Genomic DNA, 16,854 nt, shown 5'->3' on the forward strand with positions numbered 1-16,854 from the left:
AATGTATGGAGAAACTTAACAAAATAGGTTTCAAATTTTTAACTATGCTGTAATGTGGCTGAGTACTCATTGCACCTAGTTCCAGGACATGAGCAGCTCTCTACTTACAAAAAATGAAGCAGAGCAAAAGTTCAAAATATGTAAAAGTCTGGAAAGGTTCTTTCTTTAGTATTAAACAAAAATTAAAAGGTAATTCTCTTACAAATAACATGATTTGAAACTATGTTTATAAAATAGTGTATCATGAAGTGACCATGTTTTTCAATTAATTTGTCCTGATGTGTTTACAGTACTTCTGTGTTGTGATGATGCATTACTGTAATGGTAACAAGACACTCTTATTTTGAGGATATTCTGCCATATATCATAAGCCTGCTGCTACTTTTGAGGACTTCACAGTATGAATTCCTATTCATTTCAGTCTTGAGACAATCTATGTTAAAATGTCATTATATTATCTTTTGATAATTTAATAACATTTTAATTTTGATAACTCTCCATTATTTGTATTTTCAACTCTTTTATACAAATTTAGAAAACAGTTAAAGATTGCCTGACATTTACATTGTAAATGACACTATCAACACATTAAACTCAGCTTGTTCTGAGATCTGTATCTGCAATTCAGGTTTTTTAGATAATTGAATTCTAAAGTCACAAAGGGTTATCTGGTCCTGTACTCCCACTGATTAAACAAGCATCTAGATTTTAAAAACTGAAAAGAAAAGAACTGTTTATATCTGGGAAGGGTACCTGCTTACCCTGTAGCTGCTTTCACATGTGAATGACTTAATTCAATGAGGTTATTCATGTGAGTTGTGAGGTTACCTAAGTGTTTGCAAGATTTGGACTCAGGATATTTAATTTTTAATTCAGTAATTAACTACAAATACATGAAATGCATCCACTCATAATTTTATTACAGCCGTGTGTTCACACTGAAAGTAATTCAGTCTTTCAAAACTATTTGTCAACTTCTTAATATTTTTGTCAGGTCAAAATCAACACATTTATAAATCAGAATATTAAAAACCTTAAAACACAAATGGTATTGTATGAATATAACAAAAAAATGCATTTAAATTTCAGGTTATAGGGAAAAAAACCTTGAGTAATCTTTTAATGTTTCATCTTCTGCAAATAAATGTTTTCTGGTTCTTGGCAACTTTTCAGACTCTCCTGCTTTATTCAGTCTTCTTATGCTATGTGCAAAAATGTGACTTGTGAGGGCTGAGGTGAGAATACGCCTTTATCAACAAGCTTATTTAGATACTGACCCTACCCAATTCCCAATATCACACGTAAGCACTACTAGTAAAGATGCTGTGCTCACTGCAGCACAGTCCTCTGCTGTTTCCAACTATTGTCCCACCATCAGAGCTCTTCATGCAGCAGCTACCTAGGACACCTTCCTCACCCCACAGGGCACACAGCACAGCTGGGCCTTCAGTTCTGCCAACCTCATTCATTCACTAACTGGCTTTTCAGACATATTAATCTTAACGCATGTGTGATGGTTTTCCAATTTGTTGTTTTGGGAATACAAAATTGGAGCATCTAGTTAAACTTGCTAAAATGTGTATGGATATCAATGACCTGTACTTGCCAAAAATTTGACTGCAGGCTGTAAATTCAGATAATTTGAATACAAGAGATATTTTAAAAATCAGGAGTATAAATACACAAAACAGAGAAAATTTATTTCCAAATGCCATAAAAAAGTTACAGAAGCTCATTTACAACAGCACAGTTCTAAGCTTGAAGAGACTGTATAAATCATTTCTCTTAGCACCTCTTCTCCAGATGGCCTCAGCCTCTGGCCAAGGACACTGTGTATCTGGTATCCATTGTCATATTTTATTTTACTGGATTAGCTAGTACATTGCTGGGAACATGTTTGCCACCTGTGGGGTTCTTAGGAAACTTAGGTGTCAGGTGTTCTTCAAATAGGGCTGAAACAGGAGAGCTACACTGCTAGGAGCAAACAGCCCAGAGGTGGGTCGAGTGCTTTGGCAGGCCATATCCAATACCCAAGAGGTGTTCTGTCTTTCCAGCCGTGTGTCTTAGCCTGAGTTTAAAGAAATATTTCATGTTTGGTGTACTGAACTTTTCATACAGCGGGCCCTCTTTCTAGACACTTCTTGGAAGTCTGTCCTTCCTCAAGTTGAGAAAGAAAAAGAAATATCGCCATTTTCATGCCAGGTATCTCCCCTTTTGAAGGTTCAGCTGCCTACTCCCTTCCTGAACATCTAAAAATCATCCAGATAAAAATTTCTGTCCTCATCATTCATATTTTCAAAGGAGCAGCTCTCAAAGGCAATCACTTGTGATTCTGCATACACCTGTTCTTTAAGTGTAAAAATTGCCACCAAAATGGATTTGTTGCAGCTAAGTCATTCACAGAAAAACTGCGGTTAAGAACAACTGAAAATTACAGTTTCTCAAGTCCCTTTGGACTGATCTAAGTCATTACCACTCTGCAGAAACCTTGCCTGCACAGTATGGGTACTACTGCAGGAACCCATAGTTTCATGTCCACACCAACCTCTTTAAGAACTTCCTCTGAACCTCAAGACTGGCTAAACACAATGTTGCAATGACCAATACTTAGACAAGGACCTGTGGATGTGAATGTAGAAAAGAATTCAGTTCATGATACTGATCATGCTGAATTCCTTGTGAGGGCTTCTAGACACCAGCCTAAAAAACCTCAGCCATGGTAAAGAGAGTGTCCCTTCAGATCAAGTAAACAAATAAAAGGTGAAGTAATAAAAAAATTATCATACATTGTCACCTACACTAATGAGTGCTGAGGGAGATATTGCTAATCTGATTTACCTGTGGGTTCCCAGAATGTTTCATTAAGTCTTGGTGCAGTCCACTACCAAGGCCACAGAGAAAACTGAAAAGTGAATTTGTATTGCAGTAGGGTGTAGTACAAAAGAACTTCACCAACCTTGTAACTTCTGGTTTTCTTTCTCCATTCTGAGGAGCAGTATCTGCTGAATGATGGCTTTTTTCCACAGCTCCCGAAGCTCATGGGGTGTCCTCTTTCTTTCTTCTTTCACCGGCCCAAAGGGGCCATCCTCACACACTGGTTCTAATGGGGATCTGGGTGGGAGATCTCCCAGTTCACAGTAATCTTTGAAAAAGAGAAGCTGCTGTTAACTACTTGGATGTCTTGAACAGGCGAATGGACAGTTTGCACATACACAGACACATCTATAGATACACACACTAACTCATGTATCCATCTATATCTAGATAGATAGATAAGAGGTAGCAATACCAAGCAAGGTTTCCCAAATGACAGCTCCAAACAGACTTGAAAGCTGATTCAGAATAAGAATCATACAGGCTAAAGCCTAGAATATTTTTTCTATAACCTGGTAAAAACATTGTACCACCCGCCAAGATCACATCTTGCTAATTAGAACTTTACCTGCAGAGAACTGAAAGGAAAAGGCAAGTTTGAGAAATTACAAAAACATAACCTACAGCTGAAACGTGGCATGACTCAAATAGCAGATAAAATCAAATACAACACCCACATAATTTGAAGAATAATCTCTAAAGCATGTTTAACAAAGAAAACACACGCCCTTAGCTGCACAAACACACCACCACCTAAGGCCATACAATGGGATGATTACCAGTTCTTAAAGTAAATAGGTGGAAAGAGACACAGGCACTTAAGACATGCTTGTTTTCACTTCTCATTTCATTAACCATATAATAACCTTCTGCACTTTTTCTTTTGGCTTCAGATGGCCTACCACAAAATATATTATTTTGTCAAGCATGCAAAGCAATTCTAAGACTGAAAACATTACAAAAGAAAGTGAACATTAAATAAATCTCAAACAAATTGAAAAATCATTTATTTTTAGGAAAAGGGTATATAACATTGTTTTACATAAGTAATCAATGTAAGAAGCACAAGCTGTTATACTTTCTTAATACCTGCTGCAGTATCACTTAACTTTATAGTTTTATACAGCTTCTCTGGAGGCTCAGTAGTCTTTGACACAACTTGTATCTAGAAGAAAAATTACTCAACTCACCAACTTTAAAATGAATGGTCAAAACAACCAATCTCTTCCTAGCAAATCTCAAACAGAAGGCCATAGCAACAGCACTTCTTCACCCAACCAGAATGGCTGTGAAATGGCTCCCTGAGATACACGTGCAAGACAGTGCTTTATATTTCATGCCTCAAAATCCACTCACAGCCTGGCCAGCCAACGACAAGTACATCTCTGTGTGCTACTTCAAACAGCTCCTGCAAAAGGAGCATTCCTGAAGCAATTATTCTGATGGCAGCTCTGTGCTCCACATCTTTATCACTAGCATGGTGGTAAAGATTTTGAATTAAACACACACATCATCTCATCTCTTCAAAACTAACGAAATAGGAAGGTTTTCCCCCCTTTAAGTCCTGCCCAGACTGTCACTCTGCTTTGACTCATGCAGCTCATATGCAGCTATTCTTTCCTTGTTTGTTCGAAGGCACTCGCACAACTGAGCTCAAATGACTAAGAATGGAAATGTTCACAGCTGCTCACTTCTGCTTTTCTAAGTCTTGCCAGTGTCAGTCTTGCTCTCTCAAAGAGTCAGACAGAAGTAGAATGGCTTCAAATACCACCCGTTTCCTTATACAACATTTATTTGCTTGCCACCACAAAGTCTGGGGCTAAAATACACATATAAAAAAGAGTGCAATATTTTCAGCTAGCAGAACAATTTAAACCTTTACAATCTTGCACTCTGGGTCTAGATGTGGATACCCACACATATGATATCTACAGCATTTCAAAGAACAATGAACATCATGGGAATGAGAATCAGGCAAAGGTCAAATATTTGACACTTTAATGGCAATCACCATTTTTGCAAAGAAAATAGGAAAACTGACAGATGCACTCAGAAATACAGCTTGTTATGAAAACTATCAATACAATGAAGAGACTATTATATTCACTGAAAGAAACTGGGAAACATTAACCTTTTTTCTTTACAGGTAAATGTAAAGACTTTAATGAGCTAAGGTCTGCAATTATGAAAGAGCTACAGGCAAATGTCAGCACACAGAGAAGATACACACACTCGGTAACTTTCAACTTGTATTGACCATGAAAGGAAAATTATTTTTATTTGATTGCTGGTTTTGATGCAATTGTAGGTTTTGATGCACGTGCTATACTGTCAACAATGTTCTGTACATTTTTATGTAAATTTCTAAATACAGTAGCTTTGATCCCAATTTTTCTTAGTGCATATTAGGAAATATTTAAAGGGAAATGCTCTTAAGGATAATGCTGGTAGAATTCACTTTTTTTTTTTTAATAAAATAATAAAGAAATAAAAAGACAATCTTCAAGGGAAGTTGTTAGTTTCCTCTAAGGCTGCATACAATAATGACACCATAAGAGAGAGGAATCAACAGAAGTGCTCACCATACACCAAGGCAAAAAAGTAAAACTGATCTAGATAGGAAACCCCTTATTCTACTGTACAGTGTCTGTGGTCTATTGACATCTTACATTCACGTTCCATTCTCAAAGCAGCCAATATGGAATGCAGGCACATCTTGGTGAAGCAAGTCTCCTCTACACATCTTCCCAGTGGTTTATGTATCTCTTTTAGCATCAGATGTGTATTCTGATTGTATGTTTGCATATATGCACAAATATGTTAGAAAATAGACTATGTGCAGATAAAGTTTATGGCTACCTACTACTAAAAAAACCTAAACCAAAAAAACCCAGGCTGGCAAAACACATGCAAGGAAACTGATTAAACACATTGCATTCCTAAAGCAAGAAAAAACACATTCAACATCTAGTATCTTCCTGTCTTTAATGTACACATCCCACTTCCTCAGGACAATTTTCAGGGGTTGGTCTTCAAGTACAAATTCACAAGTTTATCAGAGACATAACTCACTTGTCGTTTTCGGTCAAACTGTGCCAAGACCTGAACTGCTGCAAAGCATGAATTACTGAAGACCACAGTGCTCCTTCCATTTAGGCTGAAAATTTCCCATTTGTTGCTGACTAATCCGATAAAATCAGAAATCATTAAAAGAAATAATGCTTAAGGCTATAAAAGAAAACCAAAAGGCTACAAAATTCTATAAGCTGAACAATTATGATTATCAACCCTACCTCTAATGCTTCTGTGAAGAATCCTAGGATTGATTTTGCCTTCCAAGCAGCAGCTCCTTTTCTATCTTTTCTTTTGCTTCTTATCACTTGTGGACATTTAACAGAAAGTCTAAAGTCTACTCTGATAAAGTGCAAGACATTCAAAAGCTGCCTTCCTTCCTGTCTGCACGCTGGCAAGATTTACAGAAAGCAAAATGAACCTGTTTAACTGCTCGGGGGGCCTGTCAGAAGTCTGCAGAGTTGCATCAGCTGCTTGGCTGGTAAGGGAGGGAAGAAGGTGGAACATGAAGATAATCCCTCAAAGCAAAATAAAAACTAGACATTTGGTAAGTCAGCACTAACCCATGTCCCTGAACATACAAGGTGAGAGAGAGACATACCACCCAGCTTCCAGATGCAGAACAGACAAGAGCAGAAATACTGGGACAAGGAACTGAGTATTGTGTTTGGGATCTGGAAGATAACAGAGAAAGCAAAGATAAACAGTACAGCAATTCAACTGCATCTAACTGGGAGCTCACATTCCACTGAGCCAAACCACCATGTGTTAAGATCCAAGCAATGCGCACCCTTCGGAACTTTTATGAGATTAGGAGGTGCACTTAAGCAGGATCTGAATGCTTCAGCACACACTGAAAGACTGCTTCCCTGTTCATCTGCCAACTTAGTCAGCTTTTGTTGATGCCTATTTCACATTTGACCTGACCCTAACCCCTTTCAAATACATTGCTTCCTTTGCTTCCACGTAAAATTCTACCCCCATACAAGCTACTCCTATGAGCCTATAACACTTCTGTTCTCTAAGGTTCAGGATTTGGCAAGGTGACTTGATCACTATTAATAACTATCAAAGGTAATTTTATGGTAAGTCTCATTTGAGGTTCATACTTGGACTACACTTCAGAATTGTTCTTCCGCACAATGGAATTTTACAAGTCTGTGTGTCAACCCAAGGATTCCCTGAGAAACTGCACTTCACTGGGAAAACCACCATCTTTCCTGGGCTTGTGAGAACTTCTTCAAGGTACTGAATTTCAGATGACACTTCTCATGAACCAGATGGAAATGTTGCTCCATAAACATGGAGCAACATGGAGCAATGCATACACACAGCACATCCATACATACCTCAGAAACATTCCTCTTATGCTTCCACTACTTATAATACCCAACAAAGGACAAGGCCAGTAGGAACAATGGACTGAGATGGAATTTGTACAGCTCATCTATTTATTCATATTCAGCTGTTCACTTCACATGGCAGTGCTTCAACCCTAAGATGAAGAGTATCTCTACACTCTAAAAGGATCATCAAACACATTACTCTTAAATGGAAAGATGATGCAAAAACAAAGTACAAAAGATTAAGAAGGAAGTATCATGACATATTTCTACCAGAGCCTACACTAAAGAAAGTCTGTACATGGAAAGATGGTGAATGACCTCAGTAGTAATTCAAACAGACAATATCTGATCAAAAATTATATGAACAGGGATATTTCATTTGTAAATCACTAAGAAAAAATTAAGTTTATCAAATATTTTCCTAATCAATCCACCTTAGTATTAAACAAGGTTTAAATGACAAACCAACCTAAAAGCTTAAATTTAAAAAAACATTCTTTCAGAATCACTTAGTCTAACCAAGCTCAACTGTCACAACCAAGACAACAAGATTAATCTTTGATTAGAAACTCCAACGCTTCAAGCAGAAAGGAAGGACTGATAGGGAGGAGGCTCGATAACAATTCATTACCACCAGCCTCACTATAGAACTGTTTACACATGGCTCTCTACATGCAGTGTTTACCAGTCACATCCACTCTCTGGGGTTAAAAGGTCAGACAACATATGGTGAGAATCTGGACAGAGAATCTATTAAGCCTTTTATTTACTACATTATGTTATTGTTGCATTTTAAACTTTACAAAATTTAGCTTGGCAAACAAGAGAATTTCAAAGTCATTTAAGATTCAGTTGCCAAAAGAAAAGACATCAACATCGTTAGTTCTCTTCAGATTTTCCATTCAGGTAGTACAATACCTTCTTTCAAACATGGTACAGAAATAAAGAGAAATGTAAGCTTCTATAACCAAAGACATAATATTCCTATTATTTTACACAGTTGCCAGGAATATTTAACTTCATAACCAGATGTGGTAAAATGACCAGGAGCCTTCTGTAATCAGTAAGCTTCAGATACAGAACCACAAGAAGCAACAAGTTCTTCTAATCTGACATACAACTTAAAGCAATGGCTGAATGAGGAATTCTTGAAAAACTCTGTATTTCAACACTGTTGATTAAAATCAGCTCTGGACTGTTTTGGATGCTTTGGACTTTTCTTCTAAAGCCAAGACTTTTTAAAAAGTACTCACTAACTCCAAAATAATCTCATTTGCTAATATTATCAATCGCTGAGAAAGGAATGCCCTGATATTTCAGTGGGCACAGAAGCCACCAAACGTGAATCATGTACTTACTGGCTGTAGCCAAACTTCTGTGCTGCAAATCCAAATTGAGCACATATTTGCTCTGAGAGGAGCAGAACTGATTAAACAATTATAACCAACGGGTTTTAATTAATAGTAACTAAAACAGTTACTATTAATTAAAAACTAGGCAAATACTGCTAAAACAGTATTGCCAAACACATTACAAATAGTATACACCCCATAAACACTCTTAAGCACAGAATGCTAAAGCAACAGCTTATGGTATTTGCAATGCTACTACAAAATGATTTTTAAAAAATTTGCATAAATAATGAAGAGATATAGCCTACACCACAAAGCACATAAACAGACAGGTAGGTGTTAACTACAGCTGGTTTAAAGAATAACAGTTCTTCTAATTCAAACTTTTCTTCAGTACATAGGATTTAACAGTTTGGCACCTCTATCTGACAGACGCTGAAACCAAATTAATTTTAATTAATGAATCAAGTTCATTTTCCTGTGCAGAGTTACTTGTGCTTTCTACATCATTTTTTTTTCTGCAACTCAAGGTCTAAAATAAAATGTAGTCGATTTTTTATCTGAATTTATTTGCTGAGTAGAGATAAGTGGTACAAGCATCTCATTGCTCTGAATTTCAACTTCTTTCACTATTCAACAGGTAAAATTCATTACACATTGCCCACATTAAAACAAATCAACCATCCTCCAACCTAAAAATGAGATAACTGTTACAAAAATCTTGTTTACTCCCAATACACCTCCCTCACCAAGAAAGCTCCAACAAGCACCACTACTTTCCTACCATTTCCTTCAAAAACCATTCACATCCCCCTTAAATCCAGCAATTGACTTGACTGTGCTGGGAGTTTCTGACAATCTGCAAAACAGTTCTCCTACTATAACAGTCAATAGGTGAAAACTCTAGTTAAAACTGTCTACTGCACAGAGATTTGTAGATGCTGAATATATGTAAGTGACTATCTTGCTGCACTGCAGTGCAAGGTGAAGTTTCATTATCAGTCTACACAGATTTAAGGATGTCCTGCTCCTGAGCAGAGTAAGGGCACCCACCCTCACCTTCCAGACACCTGTCCCCGCCTGCTCTATTGCTTGCGTAATACTGTGAGTGGGACCAGAAAACTGACCCAAGTGAAAATTAGGGCCTTTGAGTGTGTCCATACTTCATCTGGTTTAAAATGTTCACTGAGTTGTGGTTCTCTTCATCTTTTTACCAGTGAACAGAGAACTAAAGGGTCCTGGACCACTTGCATGGCCAAAAAATGTGGCTCTTGAGTGATGCTACAGAAGTAGGAACATCTGCTTGCAAGTAGGGTGGGGAGGTATAAAGGTGAAAATCAAATAATTGAGGAAACACATTAAACATTACTTAGAATGTTTAAGACCATGAGTAGGAGAGACAGAGCTTTAGAAAAAGAATAATAAACACGTTCTTTCAAGATAAATGTAGTATTGTAACAGATCAAAGTGTGATCCATTTGGTAAGGAGACTCTGCTTCCCTTTTTCCATCTCTCCACTCTGCAGGATTCAACACTCATTGCACTCCCACAAATAAACAACAGAAGCAGAATTCCGAGGATGAGACACTGTGTCTGGAGGTGCCAGTGTGAGAACGCTGCCCCCTGGTGCTCCGCACAACTTGCAGGATCACAACTGTTCAGGGGAAGCTGCTAACACCTGGAGCTGAGGCTGGAGCATTTGAACTGCAGCTTGCTACAGTGGAACTGGCATCAGTCAGCACTACATCCTCTAGCTATCATCTGTAAAGTATTACAAGTCTGACAAATCATTTCACCCATGTAGAAAATCTTTTCTAGGTCTTCAAATTGGTCAGCTTCATCTTCAGGCTCGCTAGGGATCACCTGGCTCTCCTGTCAGGCAGCAAACTGCATAATAGTTCTCTGATGTGCTTAATTGTAAAGTTATGTACAGAAGCAGGGGAAAATACTAGGGGAAGGGGAAAGTGGCAGCACCAACAAGCAGGAAGAGGCTGGAAAAGGGTGTGTATGTGGGGCTTTGCTCCCACAACAACCAAGAGTAATGGTTTCTCTACAAGGCTTTGTATTGTCTCAGAGTGCTTGCCTCATTAAGCACGGCTACTTTAGTCCAATCATCAGGCAAGGCAGGAATCTCAACTGGCAAAAAACCCCATCTTTCTAGCATATCTATCTGCAGCATTTTTCTTCTACTGATTTAGGACAGAATACTCTCCTTCATATACAGTAAATCCTTCCTTTTGAATAATGGTGACTGCAAAACAAACTGTGCTCTCTGCCTGGTAATTCGTGATGCAACCCCCAAAGCACAGCCAGCAACCATTTTGTTCCACCTGAGCTACAGAAGATGAAGTTTTAGCTCAAACTATTTATGAGCACTTCCTAAAGAATTAAAGGATTCACAAGTGCAAGACAGTGGGATTCAGTGCTGTTTAAGCTGTTCAAGATTCAAGTGGAAACTCAGGATATGAGACTTTTATCAAGTTCAGTACTTCGAAAGTGTAAGATCAAAATTTCAGCAAAAGCTATGTACCAGTTCTCTGGGGTTTCTTTTTTTTTAACTTTTAGTAAATATACCTTCATATCCTGCTGTGTTAACCACACAGAGAGCAGCAATGCATATGATGCACTTAGAGATTCAGCTCACCACCTGTCTATACAAACAAAACCACAAATGTCAGAGCCTAGGTTTTTCTACAAATATAAAGCTTAAAGCTGTCTCTAGTTCTTGTGACAACTTACACACTCTTACGTGCAATTTACTCATTACAACCCAGAGAAATTACAGCCACAGAGCAGTTTCATTTGGTTGACAATGCCTGCCCACATGTGGTCAAAGCAATGCACAGTTCAGGCACCCCGGTGGATTTCACATTTAACACAAAGTTTGGTAAGGCAGCCTAGGTTAAACTTGAAAAACTGTATCATCTCTGAGATGCAGAGATCTGGGTATCAGCTTCAGAGACTTACTAGCTTTTAAACACAGCCCCTTTCCCAGCTTCTTTCCTTACTCCTCTCCTGTAGATTACTCTGTAGCAGGGTGTTGACCATGGCACCTCAAGGAAGAAACTGGTCAGTGGAGTATGTGTCTATAAAGGGAAACCCATAAATCACAGATGTTCCCTTATTTCCCTCCCTTCATGCTTACTTTTGCAGAACATGACAAAGCATGTTATCTTTAAAACCTTCTTTGCCCTCTGTCCAGTTTGGCTGGAATTGATATTTTGGTGATATATCAGCTGTTTGTATAAATTAAAGGAAATCAGTCTAAAAAGAGTGAGAAAGATGTAAAAAAAGGACAGAATATGAAAGAAAAACAAGATGATGAATGACAGGTAGTTATTTTTACTTTGGAACTAGAGGGGTTTCTTAGTTAACTGTGGTGGTTATTCCAATGTAGGACCAGCTGTACAGCAGCTCTCTTTAAGCTACAGAGACTGGATAACAAGTGAGTATTCTTCACTGCCAGAAACACTTCAGGAGATGCATAAAAGCCCAAATAGAAAAATCCAGTATTTGCTTTAAATAATTTAAAAAACCTGCTGACGCTGAGTTTTCTTCTGTTCATAAACTAAGTATGTACAGTGAAACAAAAAAGAAAATGAATGAAGAAAAAAGGCCAAATATTTTAAATTGCTGCTCCTATTAATAGCACATCCTGTTTTCCATTTTGGCTGCACTTGTTTCCCAAACTATTCTGCTTACCCAGCTGTAGGTTGTTAAGATTGTATCTTGCAGCTATTATGTCTCAGAGGAAATGCTTGGGTAGGCAATTTAGGTGGATTTTATTTTCCTATTTAATAGGGGAAGGTTTTGTGGCTTTCAAAAACAAGTAAGACTATTTCCAGTCACAAAGAGAGACTTGTAAAAATAGAAGTTTTATACAACAGTCCTTCATATAATATGCCTTTAGGTACAACAGAGCATATCATACCTATGTTCACACATCATGCTCCTGAAATCACTTCACATTGAAGTACACTAAATTTGAGAGGCATCTGTGCCTATATATGCAGCTTATCTCACTTTGTCATGTCAGTCAAATTACATTGCAATGTCAGTCAAATTACATTGCAAGCAGTGCATTAATGATAGAAACACTTCTTTACGTGCCTACTCCAGTTCATCAAGATCTCACTTTAAGATGCAAGAAAAACATCTCAGCGACATTAAGATTGTTACTTTTTACTACATTTACTATAAGATACTGTTCCTTTCTGTTTCCTTATACTTTTTCATATTTTTCATACAATGGCCTTAGAGGTAAGTCAGAAGATATAGCTTTTAAAACTCATGCTGTGAAATTCAAACTTTAGTGAGCCAAAGGATTTTCTCAGGGATTCTTGGCCCCAGCATGTCCTGTACTATCTGGCTTACATAAAGTGAATGTACAAAATGATGCACATGCATGCTTATACACAATGGTTTTCCTCTAGTCGGTGGTTCTTCAGCTCTACAAAATTTCACAAAATACTTACGGGAACAGTGGATAATTATGACTCAAGTGGCAAATGTCACAGACTAGAGCAGCACACATGAGGACAAAGCATACACTACAGAACTCAAATGAGATCATAAAATATATGTAATTCCTGCTGGTACACCTGGATTTTTCTAGTCTGTAGTTCTATACTCCAACACAGAAAGATGAAATAGAAGCATCCTCTTTTCTTCAGCACAATGCTTGGTGATGCATTTTTTCCCCAGAACTCATTAAAATAGTACACATAAAAATAATTTCTTCTCTGGCTAGTTAACATGAGACAATAGGAACAATTTACATGTGAAGCTGAAATGTAAAAATTCAACAGCTAATGAGCTGAGCATTACAAAAAAGCAGGTGGCAAACTGCAATGACAGTACAAACAACACCAGGCAAACAGATCCCCTTGGTGGACACAATGATTCACACTTCACGCACTACATACACCAAAAAGCTCACAGAAGCAAAACCAGGCTTTACCATCATATCTGCTGGGAGAGTCACAGGCTTTCTGAGGGGTGGCCACTCTCAGGAATATCTGCTGCCTCCAGGAATGCCTTCGAGTCCTCACGGGGCTGTCAGCATCCAGGGCCTGCTGGCTGTGCTTGGACTCGTAATCGCTGAAAGGGCAGAGCACAGAACAGTGTGTGAGGGGATCACCTGGGCTGCCAGGAACAGCCACACAGCCTTAGGGAACTGAAAGGGCAGAGCACAGAACAGTGTGTGAGGGGATCACCTGGGCTGCCAGGAACAGCCACACAGCCCTAGTGGACACCTGGGCACTGCCTTGGGGGTGCAGTGTGCTGTGCACGTGCAGGGCCAAGCTCGCAGTGTTAGGAAGGTGAAACTTGCTTTGTGGCAGAGGCTTACACATGGCTGCAAACAGCACTGGGGTTCACAGACAGGGACTGGCAGCTCTGTAGTCTACTCTTTCCAGTTTAATTAATTTTCAGTTTTCTTTGCAGCAGTATATTAATCAGAATGTATTAAAGATACATACACAATATTGTAGCTTTACCATCACACTATTTATATGCCATCTACAAAACTTAGCAATTATTCATAGGAGACACAAAGACTTGCTGACGCCTTTTATTAGTACTCATCAAGGAGCTTTCTAAACTTCAACTGAACTTCCAACCTTCTGTGCACTGGGTATGCAATATATCTTCTCCCAACACAGACTGGGAGAAAAACTTTAAACCTTTCTGTTAGCCTCTGAAATATGCAACAAACTTGGGAACAAAATCCAAGAACCTTGGATATTACTCCTTTGATGTCATCTACACATGCCATACAGAGGTTTTTACTCAGAACAGAAAATGAAATAGTGAGGAACAATGCTGTCTTCCTATTAAAAATCCCACAAATAACTTTCACATGTTAGAATTCTAAACTAATCATTGCTTTATTCCAGCTATGAGCTCAATGATTACAAGAGTCTTTGTAGAAGCTGAAAGGGATAAATGAAATCCAGATAGCTCTGGCAGCAACAGGCAGGAGCATTTTACAGATCATCCTCTCCTTCCAACTTGAGGACACTGACATTGCTCAGGAAAAATCATATATTCTCTTAAGTGAAAACTCTCCTATGTCAGGAACAATCACAGAAATACATAGATGGAAGTTGTAAGGACATTCCAACATCAAAAATGACTAAAATCTGCAATCCCAATGGGAGAGTAGGCTGGGATACCTTCATTCTTTTGACAGCAATTACATGCAGAATACACGCAGGTGAACCATTGCACAAATCAGGTTTTGCAAGTGCAAGAAGCATTTGAAATATTTCAGACAAAGAAATCTTTGAAAACACAGTTTTACCTCTAGGTTTTAAGAGAGAACCCTACCTTGTTGTGCTCCTAAAGTCAGAGGTGTTATTTTCATCTACAGGAGCCAGAAATTTTAAGAAATTTGGCACAGAAGAGGAAGAATGAAGCTTTTTCCTTAAGGCAGTACGGTAGGAGATGCTGAGAGTGCAGTTGGGAGAAGTATAGTTTAGAACAAAGAAGTATAAATCCACAGAATAAAAATAATACACATTCCTAAGTTTCAAACAAAAGGCAGCTAAATCCTGAAGGTCTGAATATCAAGGAAACTAAAGTCAGAACTAAAACTGCTAACAAAGCCCTACTTTGAGATACATATCTGTTTGGGCAAACTAAAATGTTCCAACGTATATAAATGTACTTCCAGTAAAGTTATTATTCTTTGATATATCACAAAATTTTTAGTGCATGTTTCAAATAAATTCCTTTAATCTAATAAGAAGGAATGACAACTTTAGTACATTTTCTTAAACAGCAACAGCAATAAAAATTTCTTGCCAATGGCCAGTGACTGTTGACAGTGCTTCTGAGGACATTTGGTCTCATTAGCCTTTTGAGCTGAAATAAGCAGTTTTAGCTCAAGAGGTTAAGAAAGAGTTTCACAGTTTATGATTTTTAGGGAGCCACTCAGTTTCAGGTTCTCAGGGAAACAAGTGTTAATGTCCTTTTCTTCAATGCTCTCTCTCTATATTTTTAATTCTAAGAAAGAAGGCATGGAAAAGCATAACTTGATACTGCTGCAAGAGTATCAAGACCAAGACAAATGATGGGTTGATGGGTTGGGGTTTTTGCTTGTTCTTGGGGTTTTGTGAGGATGGTGGTGGGGTTGTATGTGGTGGGTTTTTTCCTATCAGCTCTGCATATTCCTGATGCTTCTTGCCCCATGTAACTACTTGGTCAACTTGCCTTTGATGTCAGGCACAAAAGAACAGTAGTATGTTTTTGTGTTACCATGAACAAAGGACAGAACCAAATGCTTCAAGAAGGACAGACAGAGTGAGCTCTCAGGTTCTTGGCAACTTATCCCTCACACAATTTAAGGAGTGCTGCTGTCTGCTGCATAACAACAAATTGCTTTGGAACAACTGATTCTAAAGAAAGAGCCAGTGCCTGAAAGAATTTGATTGATTAAAACAACAAATTATGTAAGCACATAATTTACATTCAGTGGTGGAGCAGTTAAAGAGCTCCCTCTCCCAAAAAAATCTATCACCTTTGGTCTATACTAAATTGTTTTAATTATTTCTGCTACAGAGTTTCATATTTACAACCTAGGAAAACAAACCCTACCCCAAACTATTTCCAGGCACTAGCTCACCTTTTTTGTGCAAAATGGCCACTTGGTTCTCCACTTGAATTATGCCTTAGATATTTTAGAAAGTTGGGTGAAGAGGCCGAGGGATTAAGACGAGCTAGAGTAGGAGAACGTGCAAGTTGACCAGAAGAACTTTTAGATTTGCCGACAGATTCGTTCACAACATATAGTGCGGATTCCAACCAGAGCGATGGAGTTGAGGTAGCACAGAGAACAACACAGAAAGAAAGGAAAGGAGGGAAAAAAAAATGAAATCCCTTCTCTAATCATTGAAATGGAGCTGGCATATGTAAATGAGACATTTCCTATGCTTTTCATAGTTAATGCAGCAACTCTAAGAAAATGAACTTTTTTTAACCCAATCAGCAAAGTCCCAAATTCCCATTTACAGGCTTCAGCAAGGCATTTCAGAATATAACTTACCAAAAAATGGCACTAACACCCCCATTTCTTTTTCCTTATATGTGCTTCTCCTTGATTTCAATGAGAAAGTCAGGCATATGATCAAGAGTTACAATGAATGAAAAGTGAAATACAGAAGTATTTCAACAGTAATTGGAAAAAGCCAGATAGAAGGGAGGGAGAA

The 16,854-nt window shown here is 38.2% G+C and overlaps 1 protein-coding gene across 6 annotated transcripts in view; it reads right to left on the minus strand.

The window, feature by feature from the left end:
• Positions 1-16,854, minus strand: part of TBC1D1 (TBC1 domain family member 1) — a 98,599-nt gene that overhangs the window by 18,777 nt on the left and 62,968 nt on the right. For 2 of the 6 annotated variants that reach the window (XM_058802972.1, XM_058802971.1), the window contains exons 12-15: positions 16,272-16,400; positions 14,975-15,094; positions 13,605-13,744; positions 2,957-3,142 (exon numbers count right to left, since the gene is read on the minus strand). In XM_058802972.1, coding sequence (XP_058658955.1) covers positions 2,957-3,142; positions 13,605-13,744; positions 14,975-15,094; positions 16,272-16,400 — 575 coding nt within the window. The remainder of the gene's footprint in view (positions 1-2,956; positions 3,143-13,604; positions 13,745-14,974; positions 15,095-16,271; positions 16,401-16,854) is intronic. The other 4 variants (XM_058802974.1, XM_058802973.1, XM_058802976.1 and 1 more) reach the window with 2 other exon arrangements.

This window comes from Ammospiza caudacuta, chromosome 4 (genome assembly GCF_027887145.1).
Source record: "Ammospiza caudacuta isolate bAmmCau1 chromosome 4, bAmmCau1.pri, whole genome shotgun sequence".
Lineage (NCBI taxonomy): Eukaryota > Metazoa > Chordata > Aves > Passeriformes > Passerellidae > Ammospiza > Ammospiza caudacuta.